General features: G+C 33.9%; 1 protein-coding gene across 1 annotated transcript in view; it reads left to right on the top strand.

Annotated features, from left to right (window-relative positions):
• LOC126880343 (RING-type E3 ubiquitin-protein ligase PPIL2) overlaps positions 1-25,891 on the top strand; it is a 51,134-nt gene that overhangs the window by 20,922 nt on the left and 4,321 nt on the right. The window contains exons 2-6 of the mRNA XM_050644146.1: positions 5,327-5,605; positions 8,315-8,463; positions 10,827-10,978; positions 16,690-16,879; positions 25,279-25,418. Of these exons, the coding sequence (XP_050500103.1) occupies positions 5,327-5,605; positions 8,315-8,463; positions 10,827-10,978; positions 16,690-16,879; positions 25,279-25,418 (910 nt within the window). The remainder of the gene's footprint in view (positions 1-5,326; positions 5,606-8,314; positions 8,464-10,826; positions 10,979-16,689; positions 16,880-25,278; positions 25,419-25,891) is intronic.

Below are 25,891 nucleotides of genomic sequence, written 5' to 3'. Positions count from 1 at the left end.
TACTTAAAATCTGAAAACGCCCCAAGAGTTTTTTGTACCTATCTCTTTTTGATGTACTAAGTCTAGAGCGTTCATAAAAATAACATGTGTCTTTACTTAATAACAGGCAGTAGCTGGTTTGCCTTTAGTTTCATGCGTGTAAGACAATGATGCTAGATAAAAAGTATGTGTTTTATCTCGCCAGGTATTAATGTCGCACTGGTAAAAAAGCCTGGACTCAAGTGTATAATAGCTGTATGTGGTACTGAACCACATGCTATTGTATTATACCCTGATGCTGTACCTTGTGTACTGAAAATTATTGTCTTCTCTGTTTAACACGTTCGCTACCAATCGACTCATATATGAGCCACATCGATTTTTACCATAGACCAGCGTCTCACAGGTTAAACCACATGTATAATTGAATGTATATTTCTTAAAACTGAAAACTAAATTATACAAAATTGAAAGTAAAAGTTAGTGGTTAATTCACAAAACTAGTGTAGACCATAGGCATATCGATGGTCTAGAAGCAATACCTCGAAGTACCAAAAATTCAAAATGACGCTTTTGGTGCCGCAATACTGATATAAACCTTTTGTACTATAACGGTTTAATTTTCCGCGTGTAAAATCTAACCCAATTTCGTCTAAATAGCTTGTTTATGCAGGTGCTGCATCTACATGTGTATTCGAATGCCATATTCCCCATAAACCGTCTGATTTCACACTCAACGTGGGTATCTAGGACTGGAAACAATCATTAACACTTAATCCCCTGAAACAGTCATAACTCATTTGGGAATTAGAGTTCTGAGACATTGCTACGATGCTAATAAGGGCCTTTTTTGTTTATCTTTGACGACCGTTAACAAACTCGCGTCCCTCAAGCCATCAGCCCTATTTAAGCAAAAAATCTGTGAATTCTTGGCATTGTGTGTATAGTTTTTGAGCAGTTAAGTGGCTCATTAGTTTTTTGGTGACGTCCGAAGTCAGGACGCTTCGACGCTTCAGTTAAAGTTGAGTACCAGTTCTTTGTGTTCGTGCTAAATCTCACGTAATATTACACGTGGTAAGTTTTCTTAAATTTCCTAGGTCAGTTCAATGATATTAAAGAAATCCTTTTCTTATTAAAGAGTCCAAGGGATATATCACAATCTTGACCATTTTTCGACAACAACCGCAACCCCCAGCTGTGTTGGTGAACTGACTGTTCATCTTTAAAGTCGCCGCTAGACTATCCAATCCATTCTTCAAATATAAGGTCAGTCAGTAACTTATTTTGTCGCGTGCCATCTAAACAAACAAATGTGGCACTTTGAGTTGTTTGATCTAAAATCGTGCCAATGACCTCTTGAGTGTTATGAGGTTCCCTTTACGTGATTAAAGAACTTTCTTTATTTTTGCAAATATAGTTTCATTGTGAATTATCACCGGACAATTTTTTATTTAAAACATTTTTTCGTGTATTGATTGTAAATATATAAATAATAGGTTATTGTAGAGAAAAACGAAACATGAAAATCTTTTTATTGATTTCACAGTGGACAATGGTCTAATTAACTTCATTCATAAAATTTAACTTATTTAGACATCTTTCATTTTTTATTAAAGTTTCTTTAAATATTGCGTTTGATCAATTAGTACAATCAGAGACCACGGTCCCATTAATAGGATATTACACTTAATGCATGATATTTCTGTAAACACCGTTAAGAGTAGGGACATGTAATATATTATAATACACATTAAAATTATGTAGTATCGCAAATAAAGTTTTTTTAAGATTTACTATTTTTTATCAAGTCCAGTATAAATTCCTTATTTTTATGTGTATATTTTTTGTGTCTTTTTTTACAGGTATGTTATTTTTATATTTATGTATTTCCTTTATAAATTTAGTGGTAAAAATTTAAACGGCGCCCAACTTCTAGTCTTATGTATTCCGTATCGTTTGTCTTGTCTTAGCCTCATCTCAATCTCCCAGCTACCCTATTTAAGATATGAATTCGAACCCCCCCCCCCCATTTTTACGCTCCCGACTCTGAGCAACGAGGTCCTTGGATTATCCTGGTGTTCGGTCCAGCACGTCATCACATGAAGTGATTTCTTTGTCCGTTACAGTACCAATCATCAAAAGTAAAAAGGCACAAAACAATGGATATCGTACTTTTGATGGCGTGGCAATACATCGCCCAAAATATTTTTCATGCAATACCTCGTATGTGCTTATTTTACTATGGTAGTTAATGGCGGTTATAATGTAAAATTTTGTTTATCTACTCTATGTCATATTATGTATCAGTTTTTAGTTTATGAAAAATGTCATTATAGATAGCAGTGTGTGAAGGGTTTAAAGTGTGCGTGAAGTAAAAATTTGTATTTTAAATGGGATTTACTTTTTCGCACACTTTCAATGGGTTTTTTGGCACACTTTCATATAATCAAATATCCTTAACATTCGCGTTGTCATGGTGATGACAATATGAGCAATGACTTCCAACAAAATTTTTGACAGTTTTGTGGTTTGAAAGTAGTTAGGATTTTTAAATGTCAAATTTCTAAAAATTGTAGAATAGAAATGAATTCCAGTGACGAAGAGTTACAGTTTTTTTATTTGTTTGTCGAAGAGTAGATAAAATATTGTATGAAACTGTGCGTGAAGTACTTTTTGCGAACTTACGCGATGTATAGCACTCGCTCCGTTGTCGCTCGTGTTCTAAATATCGCGTGCGTTCGCAAAAAGCATACTTCACGAACTGTTTCATAAATAACTATTTGCACATCTATATTATAAAGTTTACCACTGGTGATTGGTAGAAAAGGTTTATATCAGTATTGCGGCGCCAAAAGCATGATTTTTGATTCTTTTTTGTACTTACAAGGTATTGCTTTTAGGCCATCGATACAAAGTTTTTTGTTAAAAACCACACATTTTTACAGGTGCACTTATGAGGTATTGCTTCTAGGCCATCGAGATAATACCTAGACTGCATGCTGCAATCTAAAACTGCGACAACCGATGTAACAGAATAAAAATGACTGTATTTGGGATAGACATCTCTTTTTTAACCAATATTTATGTAGGGATTCTTTAAAGACAATCGTAATAAAAGTCCGTTTGATGTTTAACAGTTTTAATTAATAAAGTAGATGACTAAATTATTGATACTATTAAATTGACGAAATGTAAAAGTGTAATTGCGACTAAAATTTTACGAGTTCTCACAAAAGAAAATGTCTTTGAAAAAATCGCGTTTATCTACTTAATATATGACCGGCTTGTCAATATTACGTCCTTATGATTATCCCAAATACAACCTCTTAAGTTCGAATCTCAGAATCGACTCCAATAGCACGTCTGTCGTCGCTGTGATCTTAATATCGACTCAATGTATTCGTTCTCGTTCCCTACGCTAAAACAAACCCTCTTAGGCTAATCTCTTTTTTCCTGTGAAAGAACCCAATTAAAATTGGTTCAAAGTATGTACCGACCCGCCGCCGTCTTTTTCCAATAAACTAAAACTATAAAGTTAAAAGTAGTCCGCTACCGTCGCCGTAATCCCCAATTCGTTCTGCACATCTGGGCCAACGTCCATATGTGTGAGACCCTTATCCCGTTCTCGTACTAATAATTAAGAAACATGAGATACAGGGGAATTTAAAATATATGGTAAACTATTTACAATCCTACATTTATTTGACATAATTAATTAAAAATGGTCTTCAATATCACAGAAATCAAAAATGATCAAATATTGCTTCCATACATGTAGGTAGAGTGAAAACCACTTATGGAATACAATTATTTCTGTAACTCTTCTTTTTGTTATTTCTAATCTAGATAGCATACAGCATAAATCAATGGACTGAATTAAGGTGTAGTGAATAAATTGGAGAACCAGTTGGCATTTTATTAAGGATTCTCTCTCTTTCTCTCCTATGGTGCTACAGTCCAAGTCAGGGCTTCCCATAGCATCTGCCGCAAAGTATCTCTGTCCCGGGCTGCTCTCCTCTAATTATCCACCCTCAATATCTTTTTAGTATCGGTTCTCACTTCATCTATCTACCTCTTTCTTGATCTTCCTACACGCTGACATCCCACCATAGTTCTACTAAGTGTTCTTTATTAAGGATCCAGCATACCCTTATTGAAATCATGTCTTTTATCCAGTGGCGGCTCGTGATTTTTACAATAGGGGAGGCTATACCTAACTGTAAAATATCTAGACAAATTTGCACTAGCAAAAAATGCGCCAAAAAATGTAATTTAAGGCTCCATTTTTTGACCATTTTTTATTTACATTTCATAATATCATCCTAATTCATAATTTCATGATATCATATCATTTTAAAAATAGTTAGTCTAATTGTAAAAGTTTAATACCAAAGTTTGTGTCGTTTATTTGTTAACAATTCCATCTATTTGTAAATAGATACCTATGCATATCAAAATAAATACAGATTTGAAGTTTTGCAGTCCATACATAATGAAGCTTCAAATTTTTCAAGATACTCAACTGAATTTTTTTAATTCTAAACGCGGCCTACTGCGAATTCAAAAACACGATAAATTACCGATATTTTTATTTGAGTTACGAGATATCGGAAAAAGTTATTTGAGCAAGTTGTTCCAAATATTATTATAACCCCACATACCAAATTTCATAACAAAATTCGCACTTTTAGATTTTTCATTATTTTTAGTCAGGACCCTAAAATTCGTTGTCCCGAGACGCACGCAACCGCGCAACGGAGCCGAGAAGCTACTGTGCCTCCCTTGGTATATCTCCGGGCAGCGTGTGATGACGCCGTAGATACCACTGTTAGGAGACCGGGTCTCCTTAAACGCCTGCTGCGCTGCACGTAGCATTAGCGACGGAGCCTGTTGGGCTTCTCGGCTCCGTCCATGCATCTCGGGATAACCCAGGGTCCTGCCTACAATAATATTTAATAAAACTGAGAAGCGATCATGCGTTCTAATGCTAATGCTCCGTACGTATGGATAATTAGTGATAATATGGAATTTACACGTTGTATTATAGTGAGAGTGCTTATTGTTTTCGCGATTCATGATAAACAAAACAGTGTAGAGTGTGTAAAAAATTTATGGGGAGGCTGTGCCTCCCTTGCCTCCTCTGACGAGCCGCCACTTTTTATCCATCCCTCTGTATGTCTGTGCGATACTTCTTGAAGAAAAAGTCCTAGAATTCCAAGTTATGTTATGTTCAAAACTTATGCAGAGTTCTTGAATACTCTGTTGAATTGTTTTATTTAAACTGTAATTTTAAAACTGTATTTACATCAAAAAATTATATGTTCAACTGTTTATTTTTGTATTTTAGAGGAAATTGCGGATAAGTCTGATCCACAAGCCAGATTAAAGAAAATAAATCCAGAAACAAAGTATACCCTAGATGAACTAAATAAAGAGTACAAACCACCAACGATAGAAGTGAACAAAAAAGCAAGTACAGAGAAAGCTGACAAATTCAATGCAGCTCACTATTCGACAGGAGCCGTAGCTGCTAGCTTTACATCTACAACCATAGTTCCAAAACTTCAGGGTGAAGCAGCCATAATTCATGAAGATGAAGTTAGATACGAACGGGTAAAGAAAAAAGGTAAGAACATATATAGCCAAGTTTTTTTTGTTGCTAGATGCAAACATTCATTAAAAATTATATCTACTAGTAAATATAGGATTATTAATTTGCATTTTCTTTATTCATAATATGGTGTCTATACCATTGTGAATAATGGATATTTTTTTAATAATTGTATATGTCAACTAATAGGAATCATAAATATAACAAAAAGTTTAAACGGAGAACATTTTCCAATGTTATTGCATCTGTGCTGATAAAGAAAGAGGAAGAATACTTCTCTCTCTCTCGCTCTCTCTCTCTCTCTCTCTCTCTCTCTCTCTCTCTCTCTCTCTCTCTCTCTCTCTCTCTCTCTCTCTCTCTCTCTCTCTCTCTCTCTCTCTCTCTCTCTCTCTCTCTCTCTCTCGCTCGCTCTCTCTTTCTCTCTCTCAACTGGAACCCTGACCTCCCCCAGCATCCGCTGGAGACGTCTCAGTATATCTGTCACAGATGGATCCCAATATTTTCCGTTCAAAAATATTGATAAGTTTTATTATCTTTTCTGTCATGATCCATGTTTCTACACCCTATGTTGGTATTGGTCGTATGATATTTTGTATACTTTGAATTTTACTTCCCTGTGGATGTTTTGAGTGCAAATATCTGTGACAGATAGAAGTATGCTTTGTTAGCAAGCATTATCCGTTTCCGTATTTAGTCCTCGCTACTACATCAATAGAAGGAAGAATAGTTTTAACGTGTAAGTAAATATCAACTTCTGAACATAGATCTGTTGATTTTTCTGCATAGTTTTGTTCTCACTTCTCCTTATTCAATTATTATTTTTCATCTATTTTCTTATCCACTAATATAAGTGATGGCCGACCTCTGTCCCATATTACGCTTCCTCTTCCTATTTTTCATTCTAATCATAGAAAAGAATATTTCAAATAAAGTCGTTCACACAAGGCTTGATCAATAAGTTTCAAGCCTCATCATCATTCTCTTTGCTTTATCCCTATGCGGGGTCGGCTTCCCTAATTGCATTTCTCCACACAATTCTATCTTGGGTCATATCAATGTTAATCCTCTTTACCAACATGTCCTGTCTTATGGTCTCCCCCCAGGTCTTCTTTGGTCTTCCTCTCCTACTCCTTCCAGGAATCTGCACTTCAGCTATTCTTCGTATTGGGTGATTAACGTCTCGACGTTGAACATGACCAAACCATCTTAACCTATGCTCTCTCATTTTGGCATCAATTGGTGCCACAGCTAGACTTCCCCTAATATACTCATTTCTAATTTTATCTTTCTTTGTCACTCCACTCATCCATCTAAGCATTCTCATTTCCGCCACATGCATTCGTTGCTCCTCTTTCTTTTTCACTGCCCAACATTCAGTTCCGTACATCATAGCCGGTCTTATGGCTGTTTTATAGAATTTTCCCTTCAGCTTCATTGGAATTTTTCTGTCACACAACACACCACTCGCTTCTTTCCACTTCATCCATCCAGCCCTAATTCTACTGCACGCATCTCCATCTATTTCTCCATTACTCTGTAATACCGATCCTAGGTACTTAAAACTATTGCTTTTCACAATCATTTCACCATCCAAAGATACCATTTTATTTGTAGTAACTCCATCTTTAAATGAACATTCCAAATACTCTGTTTTTGTCCTACTAAGTTTTAAACCTTTTTCGTACAGAGCTTGTCTCCACTGTTCCAGTTTGTATTCTAAGTCTCTTTCACTATTTCCTACTAACACTACATCATCAGCATACATTAGGCACCATGGAATGCTACCCTGTAGTTTCGCTGTTATCTGGTCCAGAAGTAATGAGAATAAATAAGGACTAAGCACCGAGTCTTGGTGCAAACCTACTTTCACCTGAAATTTATCAGTCTCTCCCACACCTGTCCTAACACTAGTCGTTACTCCCTCATACATATCTCTCACAGTCTTTACATATTCGCCAGGGACTCCTTTCTTATTGAGTGCCCACCACAGAATCTCTCGAGGAACTCATATGCTTTCTCAAGATCAATGAATACCATATGAGCGTTGGTCTCTTTATTCCTGTATTTTTCCATCAGTTGCCTTACAATGAAAATTGCATCTGTTGTTGATCTGCTCTGCATAAAGCCAAATTGATTATCGGATATTTCGGTTTCTTCACGTATCCGTCTATCAATTACTCTTTCCCATATTTTTCCCATACTCTTTCCCATATTACTCTTTCCCAATAAGTTTCAAGCCTAATACTTAAAAACGTTATTTAAAAATATGCATTATGAATTATTACAATATGTAAAGTGTCCTCTCCTAACGTCGTTCCGTATCCGTCTATCAATTACTCTTTCCCATATTACTCTTTCCCAATAAATTTCAAGCCTAATACTTAAAAACGTTGTTTAAAAATATGCATTATGAATTATTACAATATGTAAAGTGTCCTCTCCTAACGTCGTTTCCTTTGCTAATAGGACCCTGAGAACCGTTCCCTGAGAATCCAGTGCTTTTTATTTACTGTTTTCAAGCAAGTCCAACCTCTGCCCTTTGTAAGATTTGTTCCTTAGTTCCTTATTTCCCTTAGAATAAGATCCTTTATTGATGAAAATCTAGGAACATAGTAACAACAATATTCATTGAGAATTTTTCACTGTTACTGGTAAATGCAAACTCCATTCCAATTTACGAAATCATTCTTTAGTAAAATTAAATCTTTGAATCCATAATTTTAGGATACGTTAGACTTGTCACAAACTTGGGTATGCTGAATCTAGAATTACACTGTGATATGGTTCCAAAAACATGCGAAAATTTTATGAAACATTGTGAAAATGGGTATTACAATGGGACCAAATTTCATCGATCCATAAGAAATTTTATGGTAAGAATGACTAATTTTTAAAATTCTAACTATGATAAAAAGAATGTGTATTATAAATAAGTTTATTAAACAATAAATAACCTATCATCATCATCACCGAGCATTTCATTGGTTAGAATTAGTAACGAGTTTAAATGACAAAAAATAACTTCGAGATAGAACTAAACATCATTAAACAAATAGCAGCAAACAACGGCTATAACGAACAAACAGTTAACAAAATTTTAAACCAAAAACTCCATAAGAAAGCCCTGAAATTAGTGTATCCACCACCACAGAAAGAACCCAGTACCTTCTGCTCTCTCACATATACTGGCAAGATAACAACAAAGATAGCCAGATATATAAAAAAGAAAGGAATAACACCAGCTTTCAGAACTAACAACAACTTAAGCAAATATATTAAGAACAATAAAAGCCGAAAGAGAAAGCAACTACAGAGTGGTGTGTACAAACTAACTTGTGGTGACTGTCTGAAAACGTACATCGGTCAAACTGGCAGAACTTTTGACAAACGGATAGCAGAACACAAAAGGGCATTCAACAATAGAAAAACAGACACTTCTACATACGCACTTCACCTTCTAGATCATAATCATTCTTTCAATGAAGAGTTTCAAATTCTACATATTCAAAATAAAGGCCTTAAGCTATCTTTTTTAGAATCTATGGAAATTAATAAACTGAAAAATACAGATATAATTCTGAATGACCAACTCGAGACAAACAGCTCCCTCCCCACTCCTCAACCTCTTCAGTTGAAGACTTAAAAAAGGCAAACACATTGTAAACTGTATCACTTGAGAAAGGCACTCCGCCGAAACAGCTGTAGTCACTTAGTTATAATAAATTTTGTGGAAGTATAGAAAACAAACGTTTTCAGTGTTTTATTGTTAGATTAAATGACGTCATTATTATACTTGGTGAAAGTCTGCTATAGGAAACTTGGTCTGCTATAGGAAACATACAACACAAAAATTTCTACCTCACACTATTAACTGTTCAAATCAACGTAATCTTTCATTAAAAAAAGAAGAATTATTCTAAATAGTGGGAGTGTATACTAAACTCATAAAATTTGTGGAATTTATTTCTACAAAATGTTTTTAATTTGTACAATAAATAATTTTCTCATTTGTTATCAATACATTATATGGTGTACTGTTTACTATTAATAAATTGGCTATGAGCAGATATGTTTGGTTGTGTAGTAATTACCAACGTCGCTAGACAGTTGTGTCTCATATTAGCGAATCGACTTTATTTGCATGCTGTTGTCCCTATTTAGCCTAAGAGCTGGGAGCGGATTTTGCTCGTGATAAGTAATATGGACAAACTGTACGGGGATATGTTTAATTAGTTGTGTTACCCAACGGGCGGAAACCAGAGTGGGGGACGAGGGTAGTTACAAGGGATCAAAGTCGTGGTTTTTATTATTTTTTTTTGTGACGCTCATGATCGAGATAATTTGACTGCGTGGCTGACAAAGAGGTGAATATAAAAATTATAAGGGCTTTTTTGTGACCTTCCAGATCGAGATAGCGCACCAAAATTTGGGAATAAGTAGGAGACATAAATAAGTAAAATCTCCAGAGGCGGAAACCAGGTCAGATATCAGGTATCCGTTCGTGATCGACATAGTGCACCAAAATTTGGGAATAAGTAGATCATGACATAACTAAGTAAAATATCCAGGGACGTAACGATGCGTGGCCCACAAATGAGTGGGGTCAGAGGTGAATATAAAAATTATAAGGGGTTTTGTGACGTTCATAATCGAGATAGTACACCAAAATTTGGGAATAAGTAGATCATGATATTACTAAGTAAAATCTCCAGGTGCGGAACGCTACGTGGGGGACAAAGGGGTGGAGGGCAAGGGTCCGCTTTTTGTCCCCCACGCAGCGTTCCGCCCCTGGAGATTTTGCTCAGTTACGCCATGATCTACTTATTCCCAAATTTTGGTGCACTATCTTGATCCCGAACGTCACAAAAAACCCCTTATAACTTTTATATTCATCCCTGCCCCTCTTTTATAGTCACCCCTTTGTCGCCAACGCAGTTTTCCGCCCCTGGAGATTTTACTTAGTTACATAATGACCTATTTATTCCCAAATTTTGGTGCACTCAAATTATCTCGATCATGAGCGTCACAAAAGAAAATAATAAAAACCGTGACTTTGACCCCTTATAACTACCCTCGTCCCCCACTCTGGTTTCCGCCCGTTCAGTAAAGTCATGTACACAACTAATTCAACATATCCCCGTATAGTTTGTCCATATTAGTTATCACGAGCAAAATCCTCTTTTATCTCTCGGACTAATTGTTTTTATCTATTCTCATATAATATATGTTGTTTTAGATTCAAGGAGGTGATCCCACAAATACAGGAAATGGTGGGAAATCAATATGGGGAAATAAATTCGAAGATGAAATCAGACCAAATTTATCACATACAGGTCGAGGAGTGTTGTCTATGGCAAATTCCGGGAAAAATACTAATGGATCTCAGTTGTAAGTTAAATATATGTAGTTGGTACAGTATAAATACCGTTGCACGTCATTATCTACGCATCTAGGTTAACATTGTTGCCCAATTACAAAAAAAATTCTGAATTCATTTTAAATCAAATATATCACAATTATTGCAGATGTGGATTATTTGCGGTGTGCAAGTACTTGGAGAGTATATGAGAAACGATCGTGCGAGAATAGCGGAGAAATATTGTAACTTTCTTAAATAATGCATTGTCAGTTGAAATTGTCAAACTGACGTATATTTCTTATCTACTGTCAATGAAGAAGAAAAATTATATATTGCTCCACAATATTGATATGATATGCAATTATTATAAAGGTAAATTTAATTAATAATTGTATTTTGCTTGCAGTACTGCATTTTAACTAATTTTATTTACTACATACAATTGTTTACGTTTTAATAACATAACCTGAATCTTATTTTTTCTTCTTATTATTTTCTTGGACTATGGCCTTGACAATTATCCAGTAACCAGGACTAATATAATTGGCCAATATAATTAAAAGTGCGAATAAAGTTGCAGAGCGTAGAAATAGGTGTCGCTTTGCCGAACTTGCACGGTCCCAATACAACATAACAAATTAATATTCAGTTTACATAAATAAAAACCTTAGAAATAGAATACAAGAATTAAGTAATAATCTTACGTTTACGAAAATAATGGATATAATAAAACAAATACTTATATTAAAAAATAAAAAACCTGACACGAAACACCGCACCTGTCAAATAAGTGTTACCAATTTATGCCAAAATGTCACCTTTGTTGCCTACAGTTAAAGTGTGATCTGGATAATGTGCTTCATAAAAACGCTTTATAATCCATTTATACAAATTAAATGAAGTTATGGTATATTTCTTTAAGTTTACATTAACAGAAATATTCAAATATTATTTCTAAGAAGACTTACTACTTAATTATTTTGTGTTGGTATCGCGTGACGTCATTTGCTAAGACGCGGATGACGTGCAACGGTATTTATACTGTACGATCCATATGCATACATAATTTATTATACAGATTATTACATATTCTAGGAATAATAATATGCATAATAAAAGGGAAGAGGGAAGAGAGAAACATATTTGTGTGAAAAAATACTAGTGCCTTGCATCTATCAGGTGTGATCTATCCTATTAACGATTTCTTTGTCAGATAATTTTCATGTTCCTTTATGTATCATTTTATGAGGAAATACTGTTCCTCTTAATATCTTGTTTTTGTCGTCTTCTTTTTCTTCTGTAGGTGTGGTTACACTAAGCTATGATTAAAATGTTTTCCTTTAAGACGAGATTACACATTCTGTTTTTTATGGGTTTAAAGTTAAGGACTAATTACATTTCCATTTTTACTGACTAGAAAACCACTGCCAAACTCGTGTTGGATGTTACAAATACATATGTACATCATACTAAATCGAATACTAAGGTAAAGACTAGTTGTTTCTATACAGGTAAAAAAAATATAAAAAAATATAAATTCAAAGTAAATATATAAATATAAAAGTGGAAAAAAAATATAAATTCAATGCAAGAAAATGCTTTTAAAATTTCAATAATTAGCAAAAATTAGTTGTCAACAAAAAAGTATGTCAAATAAAGATAATATGATAAAAGATAGTGATTTCATGGTGGGTATCCCGGTTTTGATAATATGACAATTGATCGGCTTAATTGCTTGATGTTAGGTTCTTTAAGCATAAAAGAGAGATAATTTAACAAATAACTCGTGATTGACATGTGGAAAGATACAGCGGGCAAACCTTGAGAATACATGTTACGGTTTTTTAAGCAACCTTCACAAATCATTTATACATATACAGGGTGTCCCCGAAAATAGTGCGTTCCTTAAAGGTATAGGTAGAAGGTACCATGTAGAGCAAAAAAGTCTTATAACATTTTTTTCTAAATTCAACCGTTTGGACAAAAAACCAAAATACATTCTGGGGTGCAAATTGAAATCTAACAACTATGTATACAAAAATCTAAACATAGACAATCACAATTCAAAAATAGTTGCAGCATTAGCCTTTAGTATTTACATTAAACCCTGTCTTCATCCTAAACAAACAAACAAATTCTTGTTTTGTTATTTTCAAAAATGGGGTGGCATAATTATTTTGCAGGTGTAACTGTCTGACATACATTTTTATGGTGTCAATAACCTAGATCACTAACAGTTCTTGTACAGTGATGCCAAATTTTTAAATTTTATGAAAATAAAAGTTCGCTTATATGGCGAACAATGTAATTTTTTTTTGGAAACGGTTAAATTTAGAAAAAATTGTTATAGGACTTTTTTGTTTTACATTGTGTAATATATCCATACCTTAAAGATACGCACTATTTTCGGGGACACCCTGTATATTAAACCGAAAGATATTTGAATACTTTAAAACCCCCTGGTTACGCCTATGTTAGTTCCCATAAAAATAGTTGGCATGTCATATCGATATGATGTGGCAAAAAAATCCTACACGGTTCGGAAGAATGGTTCTGTTCTGTTGATTTGTTTAGGAATGTTTGAGATCGTCGTAATGGTTGTGTTATCCTTCTTTTACTCATGTTTTTGGACATCGGTTCTTGTCATGTGACTAAATCAATTAGTGGTTCCGTGTTTCGACGTGTTGTTATGGGTTATGGCTGGAATGGCAATAAGAGACAGACGATTGATATCCTTTTTTTTTTATTCCTGATTGATATTCCGGTCGGAAAAAGAGTTTTCTAGAACCCAAGTTCATCAGCAAAATTATGGTCTGGTTTTATGAAAAACCATCGTATAATTAGGCGTAGGCCAAATACGGATATATAGGCTATAATATTTGTGTAGGCTGGATGGAAATTTTGACCTAGTCACAGGACATAACCTCTACGGGCTGGTTTTCATCACTCGCGGTTGAGGAAAGGTCTTGGTAACAATTTCTCCCTGTTGGCCACCTTACAACCCAGGTAAATATCTTTAAAACTATTATTAGGCGTATAGTCTCTTGCGTTTCTACTGTCTAGTCCCTACTGACAGTTTTGTTTTCTATCCTTGGTAGGCCAACTTCTTGAGGACACAGTTAGTGGCCCCCTAGCAACCACCATCTAGTGACTGGCAACAGTAGTACCTAGCACCTAGTTAGTTCAACCAGAGTTACTACAACTGGAGCACCCACCTACGAGACCGTAAGCAAGAACAGAGACCATAAGTCGGTACCAATAACAACATAACCTCTATTTTTATATATGTTACCGGTCAAACCCGATTTCAGGACAAACTAGTTTGACCTAGGCCAAACTAGTTTGTCCTATCGCGCGTAGGTCAACCTAGTTTGTCCCTGGGCCAAACTAGTTTATCCTGATACAAATACACACACTTCAGGCCAAACTAGTTTGGCCTAAGCCAAACATAATAAAGACTCACATTTCAGCATAAACTAGTACGGTCTAGTCTAAACCAATTTAGCCGAGTCGAAAGTAATTTAGCGAACATGTAAGGACTTTTACATGCGGGGATTCCCAAATCACGTCCCAACAGGTATGGCAAAAAAAATTATACATCGATATATTGTATCATATGATACATCGAACGAAGATATTGATACATTCTATAAATCAATATATTCTTGTATAATTAAATAATATAAAAAATAATAAATAAAATGATGAGGCTTTCTCCAAAAATTAAAAGAAAATATACACTTACGAATAAAATCGAGTACGAATTAATATTGTTTTCACCAATTTTGAAAAAATGTGGAAACATTGAATTATCCATGTCCGTCCGTCTGTCTGTCTGTCCGTGAACTCAACTCCTCCGTCATTATACCAGGTAGAATGACAAATGAGGTGCCAAATGAAAGCTTATAATCCAAGGATGGTACTAAAGGTGAGAAATTTGACCTAGGCCCGTCCGACCGCGAATATAACTCAATATTATTATTTGTTTGTTAGGAACAATTATAATTTTAATAAAAATGATTATTTTTCCAAGAACAAAGTATTTTATTCAATTTATTATTTATATTAAGCCGTACTAGTTCGCTGAATTACTTTCTTCTTCTTGGCTTTTTCCCATTATGAGTTTGCTGTTTCCGTCTTCCATAGCACTCTATTCTCCCAGTCGCCATCTCTGAGGTCTCTATCTATCATAGCATTTCCTATGTGAGTTTTCCATCTCACAGCAGGTCTTCATCTCCGTCTTCCTCCCCGCGGGTCCCAGTCCAGTAAAATTTTCGGCGACCTGTGCTCCGGCATTCTTTGTACATGCCCGTACCATTTCAGAGCTCTACTTTTACTACCACAACTTTTTTGTAATTGAGCATTCTGCCTCTATTCTGTTTCATATTTCCTCTGTTCTTATTCTATCCTACCTGGTAATTTGTAGACACCCCCTCATAAACTCCAATTCAACTGTTCGTATTTGATTTCGTATTATTGTTGTCACTGGCCATTCTTCCGCTCTTGTAGGGTAATATTCAGTACTATGCCCTGAAAAATCCTTTTTTTGTTTTCTTTAGTTAGAGTGTTCTTTCATTTCACACCATGGAGTGCTTTCGTTTTCCTCGTACATACTGTTTTCATTTCTATATCTTTCATACAAGTGCCACCTCGGTTTATCATTTACCCTAAATACTTAAAAGTCTTACAACTCTTAACAGTGTCTTCTAAACTTACGTTTAAATCAAAATCCAATCTGTAATCAATTATGTACTTTGGACTAGATTAAATTGTTTTAAACTAGGCTAAATTAGTTTATCCTGATATAAAAACATACACTTCAGGATAAACTAGTTTGGCCTAAAGTGTGCGTCTTTATATCAGGATAAACTAGTTTGGCCTAAGACAAACTAGTTTGGTCTACGCGCGATAGGACAAACTAGTTTGGTCTAGGCCATACTAGTTTATCCTAAGGCGCTTAGGACAAACTAGTTTGTCCTGAAATCGGGTTTGACCGGTAAGATATATACCATATATCCTATACCTACCATTTTGTTCAGATCTAAGTCCTCCCTCTACCCTCATTGTACACCTGGATATAGCTATAACAGAGTAATTACAGGGTATATATTTATTGTAGGTACTTAGTTAATTTCACAGGTAGACACGAAGTAGGTATTTCAGGGTATACATCAATATAGTATGGTTACGGTACATATCTGATTCTTGCTGAACGTAGGTACATTAATTTGACTCTTCAGGGTGTATTTCATTAACCATTTGTAATATGTATACTTTATATATTGCAAGGTATTAAGATGTATATATGTGATAAGTTAGGGTCTTTTAAGTCTTAACAATATTTTGTATTTAATAGTTCAATAGTCATTGCATTTTTCTTATATTTTGCTTCATTCTCTGTTTTTATTTTATGTTCAACAAATATTTGTAACTAATAGTTGATTTAATGCTCAGAATCATCCAGGATCCCCCTCTGTGAACCAACTGTAAATCCCTGAGATGAGATAAAGAGAGATTAACTGAATTTTGTATTTTATATCATAAAATATATTCATAATTTAATTGATAAATAGTTTTCACTTCATTTATTCAGTATCATCTCTCGATCGTTATTTTTCTGTAACATACAATGTTGTTTCTTCTCATATTCTCATGGTTCCATGTCAATCTTCAGGCGATAACTATCACCATGTTAACAATAATATGAAACCTTTGTGTATCATCATGTTTTTTGTTTCAGTTTTATAACTTACCGTTCTTGTAAGCATTTAGATAACAAACACACTATCTTCGGCCGAGTGGTAGGAGGTATGGATACTCTTAATGACATGGAGAAGATTGAAGTTGATAATAAAGATAGACCCATTGAAGATATAATTATATTAAAAGCTCAGATTTTTGGTAATCCCTATGATGAAGCTGATGAGCAGGTAAATATTCAATAAAAACATTTTCAGCAAATATTAAAAGATACAAAGTATAATGGGATTTATCTCATTATTTAGATATTTTAGAAATCCTTAAATTAACTAAAGTATTCGTCAGATATTTATTTATGAAACAGTAAACATTACGCATATTTGTTATAATAATTGCAAAGTAGAACACCTTAGCTGAATTGCACGTTTTGCTTACTCAACAAGGTTGTGACTATTCATTTGACACTCTAACGAGAATATATACAAACATATTTACATAACGAAGTATTTGATAAATATGGGAACACGATCAGATTTGAGTGATTAGTGGGTCAGTCGAATTAGTTAGTTACGTTTGAGAGGTTGCTGCCGTTAGAGCAGAATAATGTTCTATCCTATCAACTGAATACATTTATATGGTATTACTTCAATCAAATAAAGTAGTATGAGTACATAGTGCCTTCCTGTTAAACAAACCCCATAACAGGAACGTAAGGTTACTAGAAATAGAGGACAGTCAAGAAGAGCAAGAAAACCAGCAGTTGGGGTTTTGAATGAACAAGAAGTTGGAAGCACACAGGCAGAAATAAAATATAACATTTACAACTTCGACCTAAACCTAACGAACTTTGTACGAATGAAAACAGGAATTCTTGAAAAAACAAGCACTTTTATCATAGACACAGGAGCTGACATTTCAATACTAAAATGTTCACAAGATTTTATGAAGGAACAGGTGAAACCAAACACAAAGGCGAAAATAAAAGGAGTCACTAAAGGAGAGTTGCAAACAATGGGAGAAGTTGAGACAACACTCGAAGTAAAAGGAACTCGATTCGAACACATCTTTCAATTGGTAGAACCTAACTTTCCAATTCCAACAGACGGAATCATTGGGAGAGACTTTATTTCTAACTTTCAATGTATACTAGATTACGCAAACCTTAAAATGCACATTAAAGAGGACAACAATTGTTACATTAGTACGAAAATTCTGGATAATATAGACAATGACACCATAATAATACCGCCTAGATGTGAAATTTACAGAATCGTAAAAATTTTTCAAACGTTAAAGAAAGACAGGATAGTGGAACAGCAAGAAATACAACCAGGAATATTCATAGCAAGAGCAATTATTTCAAGTAATAATCCTTACATCAAAATTTTGAACACAACGTACGAAACAGTAAATGTAGACGCAAGCACAATCAGGACGTTGGATAGTAAACTATTCAATATATATAGGCTAGTCAACGACAGCAAAGACAGAAAAAAAGAATTACGAGAATCACTGAAATTAGACATACCAGAATACATACGAGACAACTTAGTATCGTTATGCGAGGAATATTCGGACATATTCGCCCTAAGGCATGATATGTTAACCTGTAACAATTTCTACGAACAAAAACTAAGAGTTAAAGACCAAACTCCGGTATATATCAAGAATTATAGGACACCTCATGCGCAAACAGAGGAATTAAATCGACAAGTACAAAACCTAAGAGACCAAGGAATCATAGAACCATCTACATCCGAGTACAACAGTCCAGTAGTACTGGTACCGAAAAAAGCTATAGATGGAGGAAAAGCATGGAGATTATGCATAGATTTTAGACAACTGAACAAGAAGATAGTTACAGACAAATTTCCATTACCAAGAATAGATTCGATATTAGATCAACTAGGAAGAGCAAAATGGTTTTCAGTTATAGACTTAATGTCAGGCTTTCACCAGATACCATTAGAAAAATCATCGAGAAAATACACATCGTTCAGCACAGAAAATGGAGCATTTCAATTTACCAGATTACCTTTTGGATTAAATGTAAGCCCAAATAGCTTTTCAAGAATGATGTCAATAGCATTTCCAGGATTAACACCAGACAAAGCATTTCTTTACATGGACGATATCGTAGTAATTGGAATATCCGAAAAACATCACTTAGACAACCTGAAAAAGACATTTGAGACATGTCGAAAATTCAATTTGAAACTTAACCCAGGAAAATGTCAATTCTTTAGAAGGGAAGTAACATATTTAGGACATGATCTTTCTCAAGAGGGAGTATCACCAGACAAAGCGAAGTATGCAGTAATTGAACAATATCCGACACCTCAGACAGCGGAAGAAACAAAGAGATTTGTAGCATTTTGCAACTATTACAGACGTTTTATTAAAAATTTTGCGGAAATATGCAGACCACTCAACAAATTATCGAGGAAAGGAGTAGAATTTTCGTGGACCGAGGAGTGTGAAAAAGCATTCAAAAAGCTTAAAGCATCTCTGACGAAACCACCAATTTTAAAATATCCTGATTTCAACAAACAGTTTATCTTAACAACAGACGCATCCAATGAGAGTTGTTCAGCAATCCTAAGTCAAGATTATAACGGAATTGACCTATCTATAGCATATGCATCAAGAAGTTTTAGTAAAGGAGAATGTAATAAACCTATAATCGTTAAGGAATTACTAGCGATTCATTGGGGAATTAATTATTTTAAATGTTATCTATATGGAGCACCAACATTCAAAGTAAAAACAGACCATAAACCTTTGACACACCTATTTGCAATGAAAGAACCAACCTCAAAACTCACGAGGATCAGATTAGACCTAGAAGAATATGACTTCGAAATAGAGTATATAACAGGGAAAAGTAACTACGCAGACAGCCTTTCAAGAATAACATTGCATCAACTAAAAAACCTATACATAGACAACGCCCATATACTAGCCATAACAAGAGCTCAAGCAAAAGAAAAGGAGAAAGAAGCAAGACAAACAAAGGCTGAAAGTGAACTCGCACTACAGCCAGAAGCCACCAAACAGACAGTAAGGAAGGTACTAAATAATTTAGAGGCGCATAGACTACCAATTTTGTCCTTTGGAGCAGAACTAATCTCACCAAGACTGAGCATTAGGGCCAAAAACAAAATAAAATGCAGCAAAAGCATAGCCACAGGATTGAATCGTTTCGATTTAAACCAAGCGTTGGTACAGCTTGATAAGCTGGCGGTAGAGAATGCAGTACGTAAAGTAAAAATATACGTAAATGATATTATTTTTAAAATGTGCACAATTGATGAATTTATTAAAGAAGGAAATAAAAAATTGAAGAATATAGAAATATACATATGTGAAGTATCAGAAACAATAAAAGATGACAAAGAAAAACACAGATTAATAGAAGAATACCATAATCACCCGATGTTCGGAGGACACTTAAAGAAAAATAGACTAATAAAGAAGCTAAAAGCAAGATTTAGATGGAAAAATTTAGAAAAAGACGTAAGAAAATACGTTAAACAATGCCATGAATGTCACATTAACAAACCGAATAGAACACTTGTCAAAGAAGACGTGATATCGGACACTTCTTCGAAACCAGAGGACACAGCGTACATAGACACGATAGGTCACCTCACTAGAAGCAATGAAGACAAAAAAGAGCGGCAAGAAGAAAAGAATAAGCTCAAAGCAACACCACAACACTTTAAAAGAGGAGACCTAGTCCTTGTAAAAAGGGAAGAGAATGGTAAGTTTGATAGTCTTTATGTAGGTCCTTTCACGATAACAGAAGTAAATAACGTTAATTGTAAAATCAGAATAGAAAACAATAAAATCAAGGAAATACATAAGAATAGATTATATGCTTACAATCCGAAAACACAGTGAGTGACAAGTGTTACGAAACAATGTTGTTAAACGAACATTTTATATTATTTATGTATTTGCGTAGGCTTAGGAAGTTTGTATATAAAATAAATTTTTTGTATTGATTACAACACAGTATGGGTTGGTAGCACGACTTGCAAATTTCCCTCCTCGTAGTCGGAAAATTCCTAAAAAGTGAAGGTGTACAAGAATTCATCTGTACTCAGTAGATATATCTTAAAAACACCCTGTAATTATCTACAATAATTACTTTCAGTTATTTATGTCATCATAACAATATTACAACCTTCATTCGATTATATAAATATTGTTAGCCCAGATCACGATTCAACTAATAATTGCAGAGTCAATTATAAACACTTTTCATGGTCGATGCTGAATAGGCATTTCTAAAAATATAAACAGTAAAACTATAACAAGGGAATTCATAATATTATATTAGACATTCGTCATTCTATTTTGGGGATCAGACGTAATATTTCCACATTAAAGATAGTGTCTCTTTCTACACGAGATGTTCTTTGGGTGCGGTGCTACCAACTTATACTAATGCGAGTGTAAATAAACCAACTCAACAAGTAAGCGTATCAATTATTCCACCCCTCGGATAAGGGATAACCACCCTCACCGGGAGAAGATAGCCTTAGTGCCCAGGGCTGTCATATGGCGATCCTGCCAGGATCGCCATATGGTGGTAGTTGGATATTTACTATACTGGATCTCACCTAGACTGAGTATATCAGATCAGACAGGAATTTAGGGATGCAAGATGTAGAAGATTTTTCAAGCGCACAACTATCCATTTTGTCTTTTTGGAACTAACCTTCTCACGACTAACGACGTGCAAAAGGACCGGAAGCAAATTCAAGGGTAAAAAGTTGCGAAAAACTACCCGTCGAGTGGGTAAGGGTTAGAAAATGAAGAATTTATAAAGTAAATGATAAAAAAATAATGAAGAAATATGAAGAAGAAGAAGATTTTTGTTTAATAGTACACGATGAAGAAAGTACTAGGTATAAAGAAAATGAAGAAATATGTAATTATTGTGAAGTACCAGACAAGAAGAAGAAAAAGAAGAAGGAAAAAAGAGATAATGTCTAATAGAAGAATGTAAAATTTGAGAACATCAAAAGATTTGTCTTAATGGTCTAGTAAAGAAGTAGAATTAACAAGTAAGTTCGAATGAAGGAGTTGTTTTTTTTAAACCTCTGAAATCAAAGTAAAGTATAAAATACAATTTCTGAGTATAGATTTTCGCGAGTCACAAGGAGAGAAATAACTAAGAATAGACGATGTTTGATAATTAGTGAAATAAATTGTATATATTTGTAAATTTTGTTTATATATTTTTTTTGTAAAAATTTGTATAAATATATACATATAACGTAGACAGTTGATGATGATAGTAAGAAATTTTTTTTCTCTTCGGGGAGGAAAAAGGAAGCACGGTACATGGCTCAGAAAATTTTCTTTTCTAAGGGGGATGATATAATGGGATTTATCTCATTATTTAGATATTTTAGAAATCCTTAAATTAACTAAAGTATTCGTCAGATATTTATTTATGAAACAGTAAACATTACGCATATTTGTTATAATAATTGCAAAGTAGAACACCTTAGCTGAATTGCACGTTTTGCTTACTCAACAAGGTTGTGACTATTCATTTGACACTCTAACGAGAATATATACAAACATATTTACATAACGAAGTATTTGATAAATATGGGAACACGATCAGATTTGAGTGATTAGTGGGTCAGTCGAATTAGTTAGTTACGTTTGAGAGGTTGCTGCCGTTAGAGCAGAATAATGTTCTATCCTATCAACTGAATACATTTATATGGTATTACTTCAATCAAATAAAGTAGTATGAGTACATAGTGCCTTCCTGTTAAACAAACCCCATTCCAGTATAGTAAATATCCAACTACCACCATAAAAGCAATACTAGATACATAAATATATATCACAGTGGGAGGGCATATTTATTAAATACTTACATTACTTAAGGCCATCGGTACATAATTCGCAAATATTTTACGGCTATCCCTACTTTTTCTGTCTTTACACGGCAAATTAAGTGTAGTAAAATTCACACTGGTATGGATACGTAAACATTACCAGAATGTCATTCTACTTGAAAATGTCATCATTAACTTAAAGAGATGGCTTTTGAATGTTCTTGGATAACTGTTATTTGTATAATTGCAAATTATTAATTCAGTTAATAAATGTGATAATTTTTTCATTAACTATGTATTCATCAATAATTTATATGTACAACAAAAACTAATACTCAATCGAGAAAAGAGGAAAAGTGTTAAAGTGAGATATATTGTTACTATGGAATGCTTACAATTTTGAACATCTTTAACAACAAAATACTTGGATCACAGAATATATTATACTGATCTATTATCTGCTTGGATTTTCCACAAATAATACACAATAAATAACTTTTTATTAAGTTCACGTCTTAAATCAATTTTATCAGTATTTTTATCAAATACACTATATAGGTATCAATATTATTTAATCAACTTAAAATATTCCCGATGCCATGTCAAATATTTAAAATTGTCACTGTCTGACTGACAATAGGGCTTTTCATTCACAGTCATTTGTTTCGAACTTCTGTCATATGTCGTATAATCCGTGTATTTTAATATTATACACAGATTATACAACATATGACAGAAGCTCCAAACAAATGACAATCGATGAAAAGCCCTATATGCTGACAATATTCTATTCGACTGAGTGCGTTGTAAGAGAAAGATAGATTTGGAAAATATTACCACGGACATTGTGTTAATTTTTTTCGAATCCTGAAAAAGCCAATAAATTTTTTTGAAAAATTTAAACGCAGAATGAAAGACTAATTTATTACCGAGGTTCCTTAGAATAAATAAAAAGTTTATTTTGAACGAGATATTTGAAATTAAGAATCACACTAAATTTTCTCTTAGTTTTTCACCCCTGTAACTTTTTTTTTTTTATTAATGGCTTTGACATAGCCAATTAGCCAGATTATTTGTTTTTTTTGTATGGTATTACAATAACAATTTTAAGTTAATATCTAAGCCTACTTATTATCTAAATTTACAGGGTGTTATAATATATTAATGGATACATTGTTCAATTTTGTGTGATATTTTTACAATTTTTAATTTTATTATCTAAGCCTATTTAAAATTTAAATTTACAGGACGTTACATATTCGTAAAGACACTGTAACGTCTGCTTATTTTTTGGAAAAAGAATTTCGTTCAAATTGACAGGTAAAGGACAATTTAGATCAATTAACTTTTCATACATTACTTTAATATTTTGTCTGTACTGTCCACACTCCAATATGAGGTGCTGTATATCTCCCATTCCACCACAGGCGCAATATGGGTTATCACTGATACCTATGCTGTGTTTGTATGCTGGGGTTAGTGCGTGATTTGACCTTATTCTGTTTATTGTTTTTATAAATAGCGTATTTGATTCTTGTTTAAACCATCTCTCATTGGGAATTAGTAGTTGGCAATTTCTAAAATTTATTCCCGTTGTACTTTGGTTATATACACGTTGCCAATTTTGTTTGCAATGGTTTTTACTGATATCTATATCGGTTACTGTTTATTAAAATAAACATTATAGAAGTTCTCAGGGACTTTCGGCCCTCGCTAATAACGTAATCTTTCATTCGGCGTTTAAATTTTTCAAAAATACTTATTAGTTTTCTCAGGATTCGAAAAAAATGAATCCCCATTTAAATAGCATTGCAGCCGAAAATACGTACCAATCCCCTTAAGTAATTTAGTTTATAACAATTACTTATATTTTTCCTAAATCGGCTGTGTTCCTAAAGGATGTGAGTAGTTTAGAAGTTCCACGATTAGAACCACTTTCCAGTTAGACATTTTTCGAAAGCAGCAGCATAAAATCCAAAGTAGATTTGGGCTTTGTACTGGAATTTGTAAGTGAATCCAGTCCGCCGATGAGTGAGTACTATGGCGAGAGATAGGGTCTCGCAACTTGGTCATACTCATTCATTAATCCCTATCTTCTTCTTCTAGTGCTGACCTGCTGACTCCACTAATGAAGGTTGGTTGTAACTATTTCAAATTCGTCTCTATCTTCTGCTTCCCTTAAAAATGTCTTTGTGTTTAACCGGTCCAGTCGCGAATGTTTTTCAGTCAGGATATTAATTTGTCGTCTACCAGGACCCCTTTTTTCTTCGATTTTTACCCTTCATAATCAGCTGTAACAACTCGTACTTATCATTTCTAATTATGTGCCCCATATATGATGTTTTTCTCCTTTTAATGGTGGTCAAAAGTTCCCTGTCTCTCCCCATTCTGTGCAACACCATTTCGTTCGTAATATGATCGGTCCATGGTATTTTCAAAATTATCCTAAAAGCCACATCTCAAAAGCTTCCAGCTCTCTCATTAAGTCAACATTGACAGTCCAAGCTTCGGCACCATAAAGAAGAATAGAGTGGATATATGTAATATTTCACCATCCTATATCGGATTTGTAGTGTGAGTCTTTGGTTACTCAGAAATTTTCTCATCTTTAAAAACGTTGCTCTTGGTTGATCTATTCTTGATCGAATTAATCCCTATAAGAAAGCGTTAAGATGATCTCTTCTACGCAATTGCATATTTAAAATAAGCCAAAAATCTCACTTTTCTTAATGTTAATAATTATATGATATAATATTTTTTAGTTGGCCAAAGAAAGACAAGATGAATTAGACAGACTAAAAGAAGAAGAAGCCAAATCGAGAGCAAAAATAAATGCACAAAAGGAACTAAAAGTGTTCAGAACTGGCGTTGGAAAATATATTAATCCTAAAGGAAACAAAGGGTAAGTTTTGTGTAGTCTCATCAAAATTTCCTTTAATATTTGTGTGGAGCAATTTATTTTACAATAGGGATGTTCACAAAAAATTTAATAGTAATTTTAAACATGTAAAACGATTAAGAAATACCCTAGGAATAATTGTCTAAAATATTAAGAAAATTAGAAAAGCCTTTCTATGAAAAATCTTTATTAGAAATCTAGTATTATTTTAAATTTCAAGAAAACGCTTGTGACGTCACTAGTCGTACTCGTATACTCCAGCGCGCGCCATGTCCACAGTATTCTTTACCTTTGGGTACATATTTGACGTTAGTTCAGGTCATTTTATTTTGTATTTTGTTCTCTTATTGTTTCATCAGGGCTAACGTGGAGTTTTATGGTGAATTTGTTTAGTTTACTGTTTCTAAGGACATGTTTTGGGTGGTACAAATAAATAAATAAAATGAAAGGTTTTAAAATAGCTGATTCGCTTAACC

This window comes from Diabrotica virgifera, chromosome 2 (genome assembly GCF_917563875.1).
Source record: "Diabrotica virgifera virgifera chromosome 2, PGI_DIABVI_V3a".
NCBI classification, from domain to species: Eukaryota; Metazoa; Arthropoda; class Insecta; order Coleoptera; family Chrysomelidae; genus Diabrotica; species Diabrotica virgifera.
Note: the sequence above shows the minus strand (reverse complement) of the source record. Positions and strands in the feature narration are given on the sequence as shown.